The sequence below is a fragment of the Aulonocara stuartgranti genome (genome assembly GCF_965226115.1).
Source record: "Aulonocara stuartgranti genome assembly, chromosome: 9".
NCBI classification, from domain to species: Eukaryota; Metazoa; Chordata; class Actinopteri; order Cichliformes; family Cichlidae; genus Aulonocara; species Aulonocara stuartgranti.
The window spans coordinates 11880422-11894593 of NC_138960.1; the positions used below are offsets into that span (position 1 = coordinate 11880422).

General features: G+C 38.8%; 1 protein-coding gene across 4 annotated transcripts in view; it reads left to right on the top strand.

Annotated features, from left to right (window-relative positions):
* Positions 1-14172, top strand: part of col11a1a (collagen, type XI, alpha 1a) — a 69034-nt gene that overhangs the window by 35735 nt on the left and 19127 nt on the right. For all 4 annotated transcript variants that reach the window (XM_082547319.1, XM_082547321.1, XM_082547320.1 and 1 more), the window contains 14 exons: positions 484-528; positions 705-758; positions 906-950; positions 3155-3208; positions 3805-3858; positions 6852-6905; positions 7345-7452; positions 9548-9637; positions 10726-10779; positions 11908-12015; positions 12114-12221; positions 13169-13222; positions 13377-13430; positions 13521-13628. In XM_082547319.1, the coding sequence (XP_082403445.1) occupies positions 484-528; positions 705-758; positions 906-950; positions 3155-3208; positions 3805-3858; positions 6852-6905; positions 7345-7452; positions 9548-9637; positions 10726-10779; positions 11908-12015; positions 12114-12221; positions 13169-13222; positions 13377-13430; positions 13521-13628 (990 nt within the window). The remainder of the gene's footprint in view (positions 1-483; positions 529-704; positions 759-905; positions 951-3154; positions 3209-3804; positions 3859-6851; positions 6906-7344; positions 7453-9547; positions 9638-10725; positions 10780-11907; positions 12016-12113; positions 12222-13168; positions 13223-13376; positions 13431-13520; positions 13629-14172) is intronic.

The following is a 14172-nucleotide window of genomic DNA, read 5'->3' on the forward strand; positions in this document are numbered from 1 at the left end:
CTAACAGCTTTATTTGGCACACAGAGGTTATTTTGTGAAATAAAGCAATCCAGCCAAAGTCAAAATTTCTCTTCTAATGTGAGAAGCCAAATAGTTACTTAAAAATTCTTTGCTTTCAATGAACATAACTCCTGTACTCTTTATTTATATTTCCATATGAGCCGTTTACATTTATTAATGGGATCACAGTTTAAATTCAAGGTTTTCTTAGCAGGCCCATACAGGTAAATGACATTGCACTGTGTCCTGTAATTACAAATTATTGTTTATTTATCAGTTAAAAGGAAATAATGAGTCACTACAGTGTGTTCCCTGCTTGAACAGGGAACACACTGTTCTCTGGTTGTTGCTCGATGTAGAAGAGATGCTTTGTGTGGAACACATGTTAATGGGGTTTCATATGTTAAGTGGATTAATGCTGGATGAGGACAGACGAGCAGAATCTGTGCTTAAGCCTTTTTTAATTTTTTTGTTACCTAACAGGGCACTGCTGGCAAATCTGGTCCGCGAGGACAAAGAGGTCCGACGGTAGGTCCTGTTCACGCCATATTTTTTGTGATTAATGGGCTATTAGTGTAAACATTGTTGAATCGTTTAAATTATTCTTCCAGTCAAATTATGTGCATATATTATAGCTGTTGATCTAGACTGTTGTTGCCATAAAGTCGTGTGCTTAACATGACTTTGTTTCTCTCTCTCTTTAGGGTCCCAGGGGCGCTCGAGGAGCCAGAGGTCCAACAGGAAAACCTGGACCCAAGGTCCTGATGCTATAGCCGTTACAACAAAACACTACTCACAAAGAGTCAAGACTTTTCAATTAAATTGCTACTTTGTCACATAATTAAATAGAGCTGCTTTTTTTTTTTTTATTTGAGCTGATGATGATTTGTTCTTGTGTGCTGAAGGGCACAGCAGGCAACGACGGTCCTCCTGGCCCACCTGGTGAGAGAGTAAGTCCAACACACTGAGCCTGCAGTAGCTGTTATGCATTTTAAAAGCACACAAGGTTTAGGTCCATACCAGTTTGTTTTTGTTGTCCTTGCATTAGAAATATACTTGTAATTGTTGGTATTAGGTCTATCTCATCAAACTGGATTCTAAGCATTAAAGATAAATAGTAAGAAAAGATGCTAACCTATATGCTTTTTTTCTTCCCAGTAGATCTCTAGCATCTACTAAAATGATGGCTGTGCCTTACTTTTACTTTTCTAGTTCAACAGGAGGATAAATAATAATTAAGAAATTAGTTAATCAATCGATAAATCGTTTGTTTCATTTTTAATGAGGGGTAATTCAGGCATCATATAATATTATAATAAGACTTCTGTTCTATACGTTGTTGTCAGCTGGGATTTTGCCTTAATGCTATATCACTGTTCCTACAGACAGCAGCATTTTTGTTTTGTGTTTTTTCACCCTATCACTTGGCTCCCAGCATTGCAATAAAGTAAATTGCTCCTTTGCTGCATTTCAAACTGACACTCCGAAAGGAAAGGAGGAAAGAAAGGAAAGAAAGCGCTTCAAAACTAGATGTTTAGTGCTGGGTGGCTTACTCAGCAAAACAAAGGAAAGGAAACAGTGTGCAGTTGCTGCACAAAAAGAGATTCCCAGCAGTGACACCTTATTTAATAACTTTCATTAGATTTTGTTAGGTTTCTAGTGCCGTTTTAGTGGAATTTGATTTTGTTGTGTATCAAAGAAATGAGAAACATTGGCTTGATTTAGTGAAGGCCTGAAAGAAGGAAGGCTGTTAAGCACCTGCAGCAAATGCTCTGTTTCCATTAGCATTTACCTACCAGCACTATTTGTACTGACACAGTGTGATGAATTTTAGTTGATCGGGAAAACTGAGCCTCTTTCCTGAAAGTTGAAAGTTGGTAACAACAGAAATGAAATAATGGCACATGTTGCTCCTACTTGTCCTCGGCTAGGTACAGGGATTTCATCATTAATCAGTCATAAAATCGTTTTTTCAGTCTCAAAGGTAAATGTTTATCATAGATATGCTTTCACAGACTTAAAGTTTTCTTTTTTACTGATCTAATACAGTAATGGCACAGTGATTGAAGCAGATATTAATGGACTGCTGTCAACAGTTCTTTGATATTTAAGCTATCTGAGATGTAGTGTCATGAACTCTGTAACAGTATGAACATCCTCTTTTGTTAAACTCCTATGAACATGGACAAGTGAGGTGAAATAAATTTGAATCTGATGAATAAGGATGATTAAAAGATAACCTTAAATGATGGAGTCAGCTTTGAAGCTTTTATTAGACTGCAGAACATTAAACTTGTATTAGATGTTTCATCGATTTATGTTTAATCTCCTTAAATAAAACACTTGTTACCTCAATAATGTAAAGTAACTGAAATCCTTCTTTAGCATATTTGACTCTACAGACTCGGATACACAACCCCACAATATGAATGTCTCTATTTGTAACATTGTGGGTGGCCAAGACACTTTTCCCCCCTTAAGTAATTAAGATACTATTTGTATAACAGCTTTTAGTCATTACCCTGATTTTTTTAACATGCAGTTTAGCTTTCAGCTGGTTTCAACCCCTCATTAATTATATAAGCTGAGGTCCCCCTGGTCTTTTCTACAACAATGAAAAGTAATATATTAGGATACAACAAAGTTTATTTGGAGTTAATGTTTATGTTGATGAACTTGGAGAATTCAAAAGGTATTTTTGGCTTATTATTATTGCCATGATTATAATCCTCCCTGTGATGTTGTCTGCTTGATTTAGTCAGATCAGATAGGGACTTTTTTTGAAGTTATCTTTATAACAATATAATATTGGATTTCAAAAAAATATCCATGCTACTGAAATTTTAAGGTTAGCTGGACAAATAAATCATTGCAAAGAAAAACTCCAGATACACTTTTACTCTCACTACTTTTCTGTGTGGTTAGAAAGTGAGGCGAGTCTTACCAGTAGTCACATCATATCATTTATGACCTGAGGCACAGTTACTCACCTCAGGGTGAGGCTAGTTTTTCAATTCGAAAAGCTCCACTTCTCCAACCTTGTTTCGAAATTAGCCATAAGCAATCCCAGAGCCTGACACTTTTTCACTTTTAGGTTTTGTTTTGCCTTTTTGCATAATGTCATAACCTTAATTTGACCGTGTGTTGATTGCAGGGACCTCAAGGACCACAGGGACCAGTAGGTTTCCCTGGACCAAAAGGCCCCCCTGTAAGTATTTCTCCATCCTTGGAACAGAAGAAAGCCACTTGGCCTCTCAGACTAAAAAAGCATCTACGCTGAGGCTTTGTGGTTTTGCAAGGCTCTGTGTCTAATCTCTTACTTTATTTACCCTTCCTCGGTGTTGCAATAGCAAAATAGCCTGTTTTCAAACATTAGAAGTCACAATTGATTCAATTTGAAGAATTCATAGGGTGTAGTAATACATAGCAATATCCCTAATTCTGTTCAGAGGTCATTACTCTAACTGTTATTGAAGCAGAGCTCATTTTCTCACTACCCAGTCAAGGCAGGAGACAAGTGGTAATTTCCACCTATTGATTCCGGTTACATTCATAGCTGGCTCTCACGTCTCAGCCCGTAACGATGTTTGTTTCACACAAAAATAAACAAAAAACTCTAGCCCTGAGCCTATTTTCATGCCATTCAACTACTTCGAGATATTCAAGGGTTTTTCCTTTCTCAATATTATGTTTACACTGCCCACAAACCATTTGCACAAAATTGTAGTAATAAAACTTGTTGCTTAGAAAAAAAACTTTGAATGAAAAAACTGGTGAATGTATGTCTTGTTTTCTACCTGACAGGGACCACCTGGCAAGGATGGGCTGCCCGGACACCCTGGCCAGCGCGGAGAAACAGTGAGTAATTGCAATATCTTGTATGAACGTTACAGACCTCACGTTGAACTTAAACCCAGCATGATCTAAGAATTATACATATTGGCTTTTTTTTAGCTTTCTACATTTAAACTACTTCAAAACAAGACTTATTATTATATTATTATACATAAGCATATGTATAGTGCTTTCATATGCAGTAGATAACGATGAAATCGTTGGCACAACATCTCAGTGGGATGCCAGAGGTGCAGTCCCATTTCGTAAAGCAAACTCTAAAAGAGAAAGCCCTTGTGAATACTGCCTGAGTCTGCTGCTCAGCTGGTCTTTATTCACACAGACAGAATACACACAGACACCGTCGAGGTAAATCCACAGGGCTCAGACTGTGGGCTGTGTAGCCATCCACTTCTGATGGAGTTTCTATCTTATTGTTACTTTGGCATATTTGCAAATATCCAATGAATAGATGCTAAGCCTTGACTGTTTAGTTCCACTAAGGTTTACTTGTGTATCACTGCCTACTGTCTAACAATAACACCTTACAGATAACTAAGCCAGCATAATATTTGTTGCAGCAGGATAAAACAGTTTGTTGCTTTTTTATTTGTATTGTTTGTTTATTGTTCCAAAATGTGCATGAGCTAAATGAAAAATGGCTGAATTGTCACATAGATAACAACAATAAAAAAACAAAGCGGAGTAAGATTCGATCAAATGAAGTTAGAATCCCCCGCTTTTCGATTCCTCTGCGCTTGGTATGCATCAGTGCACCATGGTTTGACGAGGCTCGGAGGACAATGATTCTACTAAAAGCTTGACTTTGCCTTTATCAAAGCTTCCTTTTCCATCTGCCTCTTTCCCTTAGATAATATAATACAACACACACAAGTGCTTCCCTGCCTTTTCTGTAATTCAGGCCCCAATAGTAGTCTTCATTAAGGTGTTTATGTGCTGATGAGTGGGCTCCAAACAACAATAAAGATGCTCATAGATGCACATCATCAGAAATGCAAGTTACATTTAAGTAAGTGCAAATAAAGATTTGAGCCGGTGTCTCTAAGCCGATGCTGCAGCAGCCTGGCTTGAGGGCTTCCTTTAAAAAATACATCATCATAAATCACAGCACATAGTGATCAATAGGCCTGGAGTCATAAGTCTTTCAGTACTGACTTTGTAAGAAGTTTGCATTTGAAACTTTGTTTAGTTATAGGATAATAAGTTGCAAATCAAATGTGCTGCGATTGTAATACCTCAGTGTGTACAGGTTATAGAAAAGGCCAGAGAATGAGGGATCCAATAGAAAAAGCTGATTTCATCTAACGCTCCTCTTGTGCTGATCCTGGGGTTGTACTTGTTTGCTTCTCAGTAACTCTCAGGAAGCTTAATTAAGCTGTACACTGTTCACTGTCTACAAGTGTGTAGCCTTATTACAGCTGTGATACAGGTAGAAGATACCATTCTTTATCTGCTTGTATCAGTACACTTAATAGTGTGTTTTAAGAAAACTGTTTAATTAGTATTTCAGGAATATACTGGAGTGCACTTGGACTCTGGTCAATGTGGATTGGATTGTTCCTCTCCCTGAAGACAGAAGTTCATCGGATTTGCACTGCACTGTCGGATTCAATGCTCGGAAATTCTGAACTTGGATCTTTTTTGGCACGTCCTGTTTTGCTGTTTAAATGTGCTTAAACGTATCCACAGGGAGTACTTCAATGCAAATCAGCCATATGCTGTGAATGTAAACTTAAAAGTTAACTACAACTAACTGGTCTGTATTCTCCCAGAGAACATATAACTTAATGGTGACTTGTACACTTAACGCTGTATGCAGTAGTAGTAGAGCAGCTACACTATTATACTGCTGGCTTTGAAGTTGGCTAGTTACACATTGATACACAACATGACAGGAGTTTTATGTCACCTCAATGACATAAAGTCAGTATTTTATTAAAGATTTCAAATTAAATTCAAGAAAAACCCCAACAATCAGATGAGTTGGTGCTTGCTCAAGGGACCATAGGAGGTCCCTTTTAACAGAAAGAAACCTTTATCGGAATCAGGCTCAGGGAGGGGCAGCTATCTGCTCTGACCAGTAGGGGTGAGGGGAGGAAGACAGGACAATAGATACACTGTGGAAGAGAGCCAGAGATTAATAATAACTAATGATTAAATGCAGCGTATATAACTAAGGGATGTTTAAGGGTAACTATATGCAAAATCGAAAAGGGAAAGTTTGAAGCCTAATCTTAAAAGTGCAGGGTGTGGCTGTCTCCTAAGTCCAGACTAGGAGCTGGTTCCACAGAAGAGGGGCATGAAAGTTGAAGGCTTTTATATACACTATGAACCACGAGTTAGCCTGCAGTCTAAGAGTGACGTGTTCTGTTAGCGACCAAAGCCCAGTGTAAGAAGAAGGACAGGACTTAGAAGCCAAAATGTTCATAATTTTGCACATTTTTATTCCTCATGTAGAAATCCATCACTCTCATAGCAAACAAATGAAAATGTCATGTCAAATCTGTTGTCTGTTGTTGTGTTATTTTCAAATCTTAATTACAGCATCCAAGTACAGGTACCCCACTTTATTGTCTGAGTGTCTTTATTGCCTGGTTTGGTTTAAAGAAGAGGCGTATGTTGTGTGACCCTTCCTTTTCATGTCTACTTTGGACTGCAAGCAAAAAAAGCTGCAAAGCTTATTGCATAGACTTAATGTCCACATAGACATTAAGATATACAACATATTAAACAACTGTACATATAACTCTAGTTATTTACTACCCTGCACTGTATTGCAAAACAATATATCCTTGACTGTAGATAGAAGCTGAAAAACTCTTGTTCCAGAATCAAGGAAACGTCAGACCCAAACATATAGTAAATCCCTGCTCATCATCATAAATAATATCACAGTAATTGCTGCACATGGGCTTGAATAGATACGATTTATGTCTCCAATGCTGCTGTAACTTGTATAAATAAGGTTTCATACTCTCTCTCTTTTCTTTTTTCAGGGTTTCCAAGGAAAGACCGGTCCTCCAGGACCAGGAGGTGTTGTTGGGCCCCAGGTAAGAGGAGATATACAGAAGAGGCAAATACATATATTACTAAACAAACAGCAAAGCAGAAGGTGATATAAAGTAAGTGCTGTATTCGCAGTGCTGTGGATCAAATTCTTCTATTTTACAATTTTATTCCAACAAGAAGTACTGTGGGCAATTAAAAGAAAACACATAATTGCTCATATACAGTAGATAGGTCATCATTTACTCAGTTGGATCTTGGACACCTACTGGCTTTGAGCTCTACTGTACTGGCGTAAATTATAAGTGAAAACTGATAAGCTTTATTTATATGGCACATTTTAAAGAAGGTTACGAAAATAGAAAAGTTAAAAAACAGCTGTGAAATTCAACCTTTCATTACTTATTTTCTAAATGTAACTTACTGATTTGTGGTCATTTTCATACGTTGACCTGTAAATCCAAATGCGTGATAACATCTTAGGGACCCACAGGAGAAACTGGTCCCGTCGGTGAGAGAGGCCACCCTGGACCTCCTGGCCCACCTGGAGAGCAGGGTCTTCCAGGTGCTGCTGGCAAAGAGGGAGCCAAGGTATGCATATTGGATTCCCTTTAATTTTACTTTTCCAATTGATTTTAGATATAGTATAATAGCAAACTATGCTTTTCTAGCAGCTAACACTTTTACACACTAACCTTCTGAAAACACTCAAAAACAAACAAGAAAAGTGGCCTTGGCTTTTCTTGTAAACTGAAGAAGAGGATGCTCATGACATTGATAGGAAGTTCAAGAGGGTATAAACGGGCTGCAAATTAAACCTACACATTGTTCTACATGATTTGATTTTGCAGACTGAGCCAGCTGTCCTCATAAACACTTATACTTTTGGGGGGCATACAATGCTTGATAGATTACATATTCCTTTGATAACAGTGTGGGATGTGTTTCGCAGCAATCACCCGACTATCACCATTGCTCTCTATGCTAGACAGTGCAAAATTGAAGGAAGTGACTGCTGAAGATACAGAGGATGAGATTTGAGCAGTGTCTGGCTACGTTCTCTCACTGGGCCTCCCTGCTCGAGAAGTGAGTTCCCATTAGGAGCAGACAGCAGGCATTTTGTAGACGTATGGGCTGCTCCTAACCAACCCCCTGATTCCTAGGGCCACTCAGCATACCCTGCTCCTCAACCCCCACAACCCTCAAATCCTCATGTGTTTTTCTTTCATTTTCTTCCTGTCTTCCCCAAGCAGACAGTTTAATCAAGTCTGTCGGCTAACTCCAAACCCTGTGCCAGTCAGGTCTACTCCGTTCAGACCTGCGCATCAGTATGCCAGGGACACTTTGAAGAGACCTTGGCAGCAGAGCCCAAATCCTCTTATACCTCTCAAGCCTACTCTTCTCTGCCTCCCTGTTTGCAGATAAAGTCAGCCTGCCAGCACTAAAGAAGAGAAGACGAAGCCAGAAGTTACTTTTTCTGAAGTCAAATGTCCTTGTTTTAGAATTGCACCATATAAAAGAAAAAGAAAAACAAACAAACCAGAATAAAAATCTGTACTCAGTGAGGATGCAGTACAAAGTTTTTTTTTCTTGTAGGCAGAACACAAAAGAACTTCTGAAGGAGATGTCTTATGTTAGGGAAGGGTTGAGTTTGTGCAACCCTTCCCTAACATAAGACAGAAGGATGTGAACTTTGTGTTTTTTTCTCTGTTTTTTGGGTTTTTGTTTTGCTTCATTGCAGCAAGAAACTGGCTGCTGGAGTGGAGCACTCTTGATTTTTGATTTTCTTTTTAAAATCTGACTGAAGTCTTTATGTTTCATATTGTGCCTGATGATGCAAAAGCAATACTGCATTGGTATTAAGAGTTATTTATTGACTGTGTAATGACAGTACTAATGAATCCACAGGAAACATGTGTCTGTAAAACTAATTGCATCTAATAGCTCATGATGGCTGTCAGTTTTGAAACAGGTTCACTCCTGTCCCTGCCGGGGAGTTCAGAGGCATTAGTACACATATTTGCTCATTTTCCCAGTACTATGTATCTCTCTCTCTCTCTCTACCTCCTGCTACTCAGCAGCCAGCACTGCAGTATAGTCCTTTTTTAAATACATAAATGGCTGCAATGCATATTCCACCAGTGGGATGAGAATCATTAAGTGACTTGGTCATTTCATAAGTTTCTCAATTTCAAGGTTTTCTTTGTAGTGCAACTAAAAATCCTTTGGTTTTTTTTTCACATGTGTTGCATCTCCAAACCCATACTAACATCATCAGTTCCTATGCAGTAAAGTTACGTTAGCAGTTGTTATGTAGATGATGTCGTTTTGTGTAAAAATCTCTCTATATATATCAAACATACCAAAACAGTAGTTGTAAGTCTTTTTTATTACAAGGACATACTCCTGCAGTAAAGAATGAAGACCTTTTCAGACTGAGACTATACGAAGAGTGAAGCTATTCAATACTTTTCTATGGAAAGTGAGCTTTTGTTATTCAGCAACAGTGCCTGAATTAATCTTTGTGAATGGTGACAGATGATTCATCTTTTATAACAGTCTTAATGTAAAGAATTAGTATGGTACAGGAAAGTTTCAAATGACACATTTGTAGTTATACTCAAAAATTAATGCAACATTTTGAATTATAGTAAGTCCAATTAAACACATGTTATTGCTTGTGTAGGGTGATCCTGGGCCACAGGGATCCCCTGGTAAAGACGGTCCCCCTGGTCTTCGTGGCTTCCCTGGAGAGAGAGGTTTACCCGGTGCCCCGGTAAGTGCTCCATTTCACCTGCATCTATTCATCATCATCAGTTTTCCTTTACACGTGTTTGCTAGTAGAAAGTGACAGAACATAGCTACATAATAAATGAACCAGCATCTATCTAGAGCAAGTCACTTCATTACCGACTCCGGCCCCGGAATTCACACCAAGTGATCAATCCGATGCAGAGGAAATCCAAAGCGACATTTTACAAATGAACAGGCGTGCCTCGGCATTGCTCTGCTGCCACCGACGGCGCTGTTTTAACAGCCGCAATGGATCTTGGGCCTGTATTACAGAATTGGGAATTGTTGATTAGGGATTCATTTGTAAAAGTTTAACTCAAACATTTTTTCTTGTGGGGAGGGCAAAGTTATGTGCTGTTTCTATATGCATTATTTACCTAATAAATTATTAAGTGAGAAATGTTGGCAATTAGACTGGGTTATCTGGGAATGGATATACTGCAGGGAGAGGAAGTGTTGTGCTTCCTCCATCCTCAAGGTCAGTCAGGCTCTGCAGGACAGCAGCACCACTGATTGTTTTCTGCCATTGTAATTTACTCCAGCAAACAGCCAGAGCCAGCAAAAACTCATTACCCATACTGCTATGTGTTCTTTTGTGGCCCACTGGGGAGCTGCACATGCACATGATGGGAACTGACAAATATATAAAACAGCACACATGCGTCTAGCCTATTATGCACACCCCTGCATGAGCAAAACTGAATTTACAAGCTTGCATATGCAGAACAAGATGGAGAAAATTGTATGCACCCATACAATCGCTTGCAACTTTAAGCAGCCATCTATCTGCAAAAGAATCCCACTACACTTTCCCTGCAGTATTCACAACAACACAATTATAGATGAAATGTGTTTTTTGAAGTGTTGTATATTGTGACTGAGATATGTATTACAGATATTAGATTTACAATACACTAGCAATCTATAGCTTTGGCCTTTGATTTGTGTTTACTAGGATGAAAATCTCAGCGCTCAGCTGTAGTGGAGATTGGCTTGGTTAAATGCAATTAAAACACAAAGTTCAACAGCTGTGTGAAGGTATTTATGTCTCTTGTTCCATCTTCACCTCAGGGCCCTGCTGGTCTGAAGGGAGGAGAGGGTCCCCAGGGTCCACCTGGTCCTGTTGTAAGTACAGTACTGAGAGCTATGTAAAGATAACTGTTTTTATGCTCTCTGGATTGTGTTGGTTTGCATGCCATTTATATTATCATCTTAGATTCTTCTAGATAGTTATTCTAGATAGTTCCACACTATACATTTGAAGTATTATTAAGACTTGAATATTCAAATACTACTTTAATTCAGATATTTGTTTGTTGTGTCATCATGACACTTGCGCAACACAGTACTGGCTAAATAGAATATAAACCAGATTTAAGTTTTTATTATTTATTTACATATTTAGGGTTATTGTTATGTTGAACGTTGTAGTGTTTTAAGTTTGATTAGTGTAGTTTTAATCAATTTTAAATCATGCTTTTTATTTGTTCTTGTTTCTAATGTCTCTGTAAAGCACTTTGAATCACCTTGTTGTTGAATTGTGCTATACAAATAAACTTGCCTTGCCTTGCCTTGCCTAGAACAGCCTCAGTAAGCCAAAACTACCAGTCGTTTGTATGAATTTATCATTTAAAAAAAGAAGATGCATCCCTGTCTCTACATAAAGCATTTGTTCAATAAAAACAGAGTCTAAATGATCTGTTTGGCTTTTATACTCAGAGTTTTTATCTTGTGTTTCTGTAACCAAAATTAGTGTGTATGCAGGTTGGTTCACTGCATCAATAATATAAAACAAAAAGTGCTGAGTGTCATTCATAATCATGTTTTATGGATTGAGCTGAACACTGAGTAGTATAATATATATGCAACAGAAGTCTGCTTCATTTTGTAATGCAGCTGCAGGTGAGAGTTGCTCAGGGCTTGGAGAACCACTAAGACATCGGCTCCCTGACAGGAGATAATGCTGACTACTTTCAATGAGCTTTGCTCTCTTTTAGAACTTGAAAGCCACCTGATACTGCATGTTTCTGCTAATGTTTTCACACTTTCCATTTTAAAAAGAGGGTTTTGTGTGTAGCTGTGTATCTATTGATATATTATTAACAGAAAGACACAGTGGGGTCTTTGTTTGCCATCTTCCTAATGTCCTCGGTGTTTGTTCAGTGCAACCAGGCCAACAAAACTGAAATCTTTAAAAAATCCTTCTGCCCTTGTTTTTCATTAATATTGTCCGTATTGTGCTCATGCTTACAGGGTTCTCCTGGTGAGAGAGGTGCTGCTGGCCCAGGAGGTCCAATTGGCCCATCTGGTAGACCTGGCCCTCAGGGTCCCCCAGGTCCCGCTGGGGAGAAGGGAGCACCTGTAAGTGTTACTTTGCTCCTAAAGCTTCATTCTTCTTGTCCTTGCTTTGGTTACCAATTTTCAGAATATAATTAAAAGACATTTCTGTCTTCTTATAGGGTGAGAAGGGGCCTCAAGGTCCAGCTGGTCGTGATGGTGTCCAGGGTCCTGTAGGTCTGCCTGGACCTGCTGGACCCCAGGGCCCACCTGGTGAGGATGGTGACAAGGTCAGTTACCTACATTCAGCACCACCAATTTCATCCTGTTACAGCTGCTTGTGTTCCCTAAGTGGGGCATGTGGGTAAATCAATCATTTTCCCATATTAATCTGCAACAAAAATATATTCCTCTTTTTCTAACTGTTGCTTATCCATCTTCATAAACAGATGTAACAGAAAGCACAATTGCAGGAGATGCTGTTGCATCATTCATTTCTTGTAATTATTATGGCCTTTAGGGTTACTATCAGACATTCTATAAAAGCTGCCAAACAAATGCTCATGCAGAGATTTGCAGTGCATTAACTTTGACTGACAAAATACATTTCTGTACTTGTATATACATAGCGTGAACTCTCGGGAAATAAAGTACCTAATTGCACCTTGACAGGAAGCACTTATTTTCTTCTTGAACCTCATTCTTCCATTACACAAAATTAGATTAAGAATGAAACTTGTCACCGTGTATTAAATGCTGTAATTTATCTTTAATTGAAACTGGGAATGAAAACAATATTCAGCCTAACCTAACCATTTTCTGATATTCCACCTTAATATCGAGAACAAATATTATACATATGCATACCTTTATGGCCCTCAGAAAGGTTGACATAGTTAGTTTCAGGTCTAAAAATTAGTCCCAGGAGTGCATTTGTGCAGACTGTGTCGGTATACCCTCTCACCATTACAGTTATAGATAATGTATATTTCTGTTAAGCTGAGGTTTTCAATGATTTTGCAATAACAGAATGTAGTATTGTGCTCATTTAGAAGTCTTAAATCCTACATTTGGTGTTTGGGCTTGAATTTGCAAATATGCAGAGAAGAAGAATATCAGCACTAGCTGATAACTATTATTGTTGTTGTTTATTGTTGGGTTTGGGACATGTTTTGTTTATTAGTCAAGTCATTTTTCATTATCTCAAAAACTGACTGTGTGTTTGTTTCTTTACCAGGGAGAAGTTGGAGAACCAGGTCAGAAAGGAAGCAAAGCTGACAAGGGAGAACAGGTAGGTGATACAGAACATTTATATCCATCCTTCTTCAAAATAAAAAATAGCCCGTTAGACTTCTACTCAGGAAGTGATTCGTGGGTGCTTGGATTTGTCTTTGACTCTGTGGGGATGTGCATTTTGGTGGCATTATTTTCACTGTATGTTTCAGGGTCCTCCTGGTCCAGCCGGTCTCCAAGGTCCTGTAGGCGCTCCTGGTCCTGCTGTAAGTACTGACAAAGAATGAGAAGTTAAACCTGAGCAGGAGGTCACAGCAGTGCTGTTCAAATCTTTGCTTTTGTTTGTTGTTAATAAGGGAGGTGATGGAGAGCCTGGTCCCAGAGGACAACAGGGCATGTTCGGACAGAAGGGAGATGAGGGCTCCAGAGGTTTCCCTGGACCTCCTGGTCCTATTGGTCTGCAGGTTTGTGCCATAACTATGAATACAAATTGTAATATATAGCTGTCACACAGGATAATATTCACGTTATTTTTTTCCATTCTGTCTGCCTGCAATAGTGTGTCTAATGATGTCACACGTTATAGTCAGAAACACTCATTTACCTTTTTTAACTACACTGTGACCTTCAGGTTACAAGCTACGGTGGAAAAATGGTAGACACAAACAAATTCATATTTACACTATTGCTTAAGCACTTTAATTGGATCTGGAATGTCACGTCCAGTAAACTTGCTTTGACCTGCAACGATTGCACCTCTCACCTCCATTCAACGGCAAAATCCTTTTTTCATCACGGCCTGGCTTCTCTGTGCAGTGCCAGTCTCAGCCCCCGCAAAGAATTCACAAAAACCAACGAGGCCTGCCAGTGCGTGTATTGCAAAATAGATTATTATCAGTGGCGTACTTTTCTTTTCTATGTATTCATTGGTGAGGGTTATTCATCCAAGGAAATACTTGAGGCCAGACTAAAGTTATTGGGTGCATTTTAAAAACCCAACACTTTGAC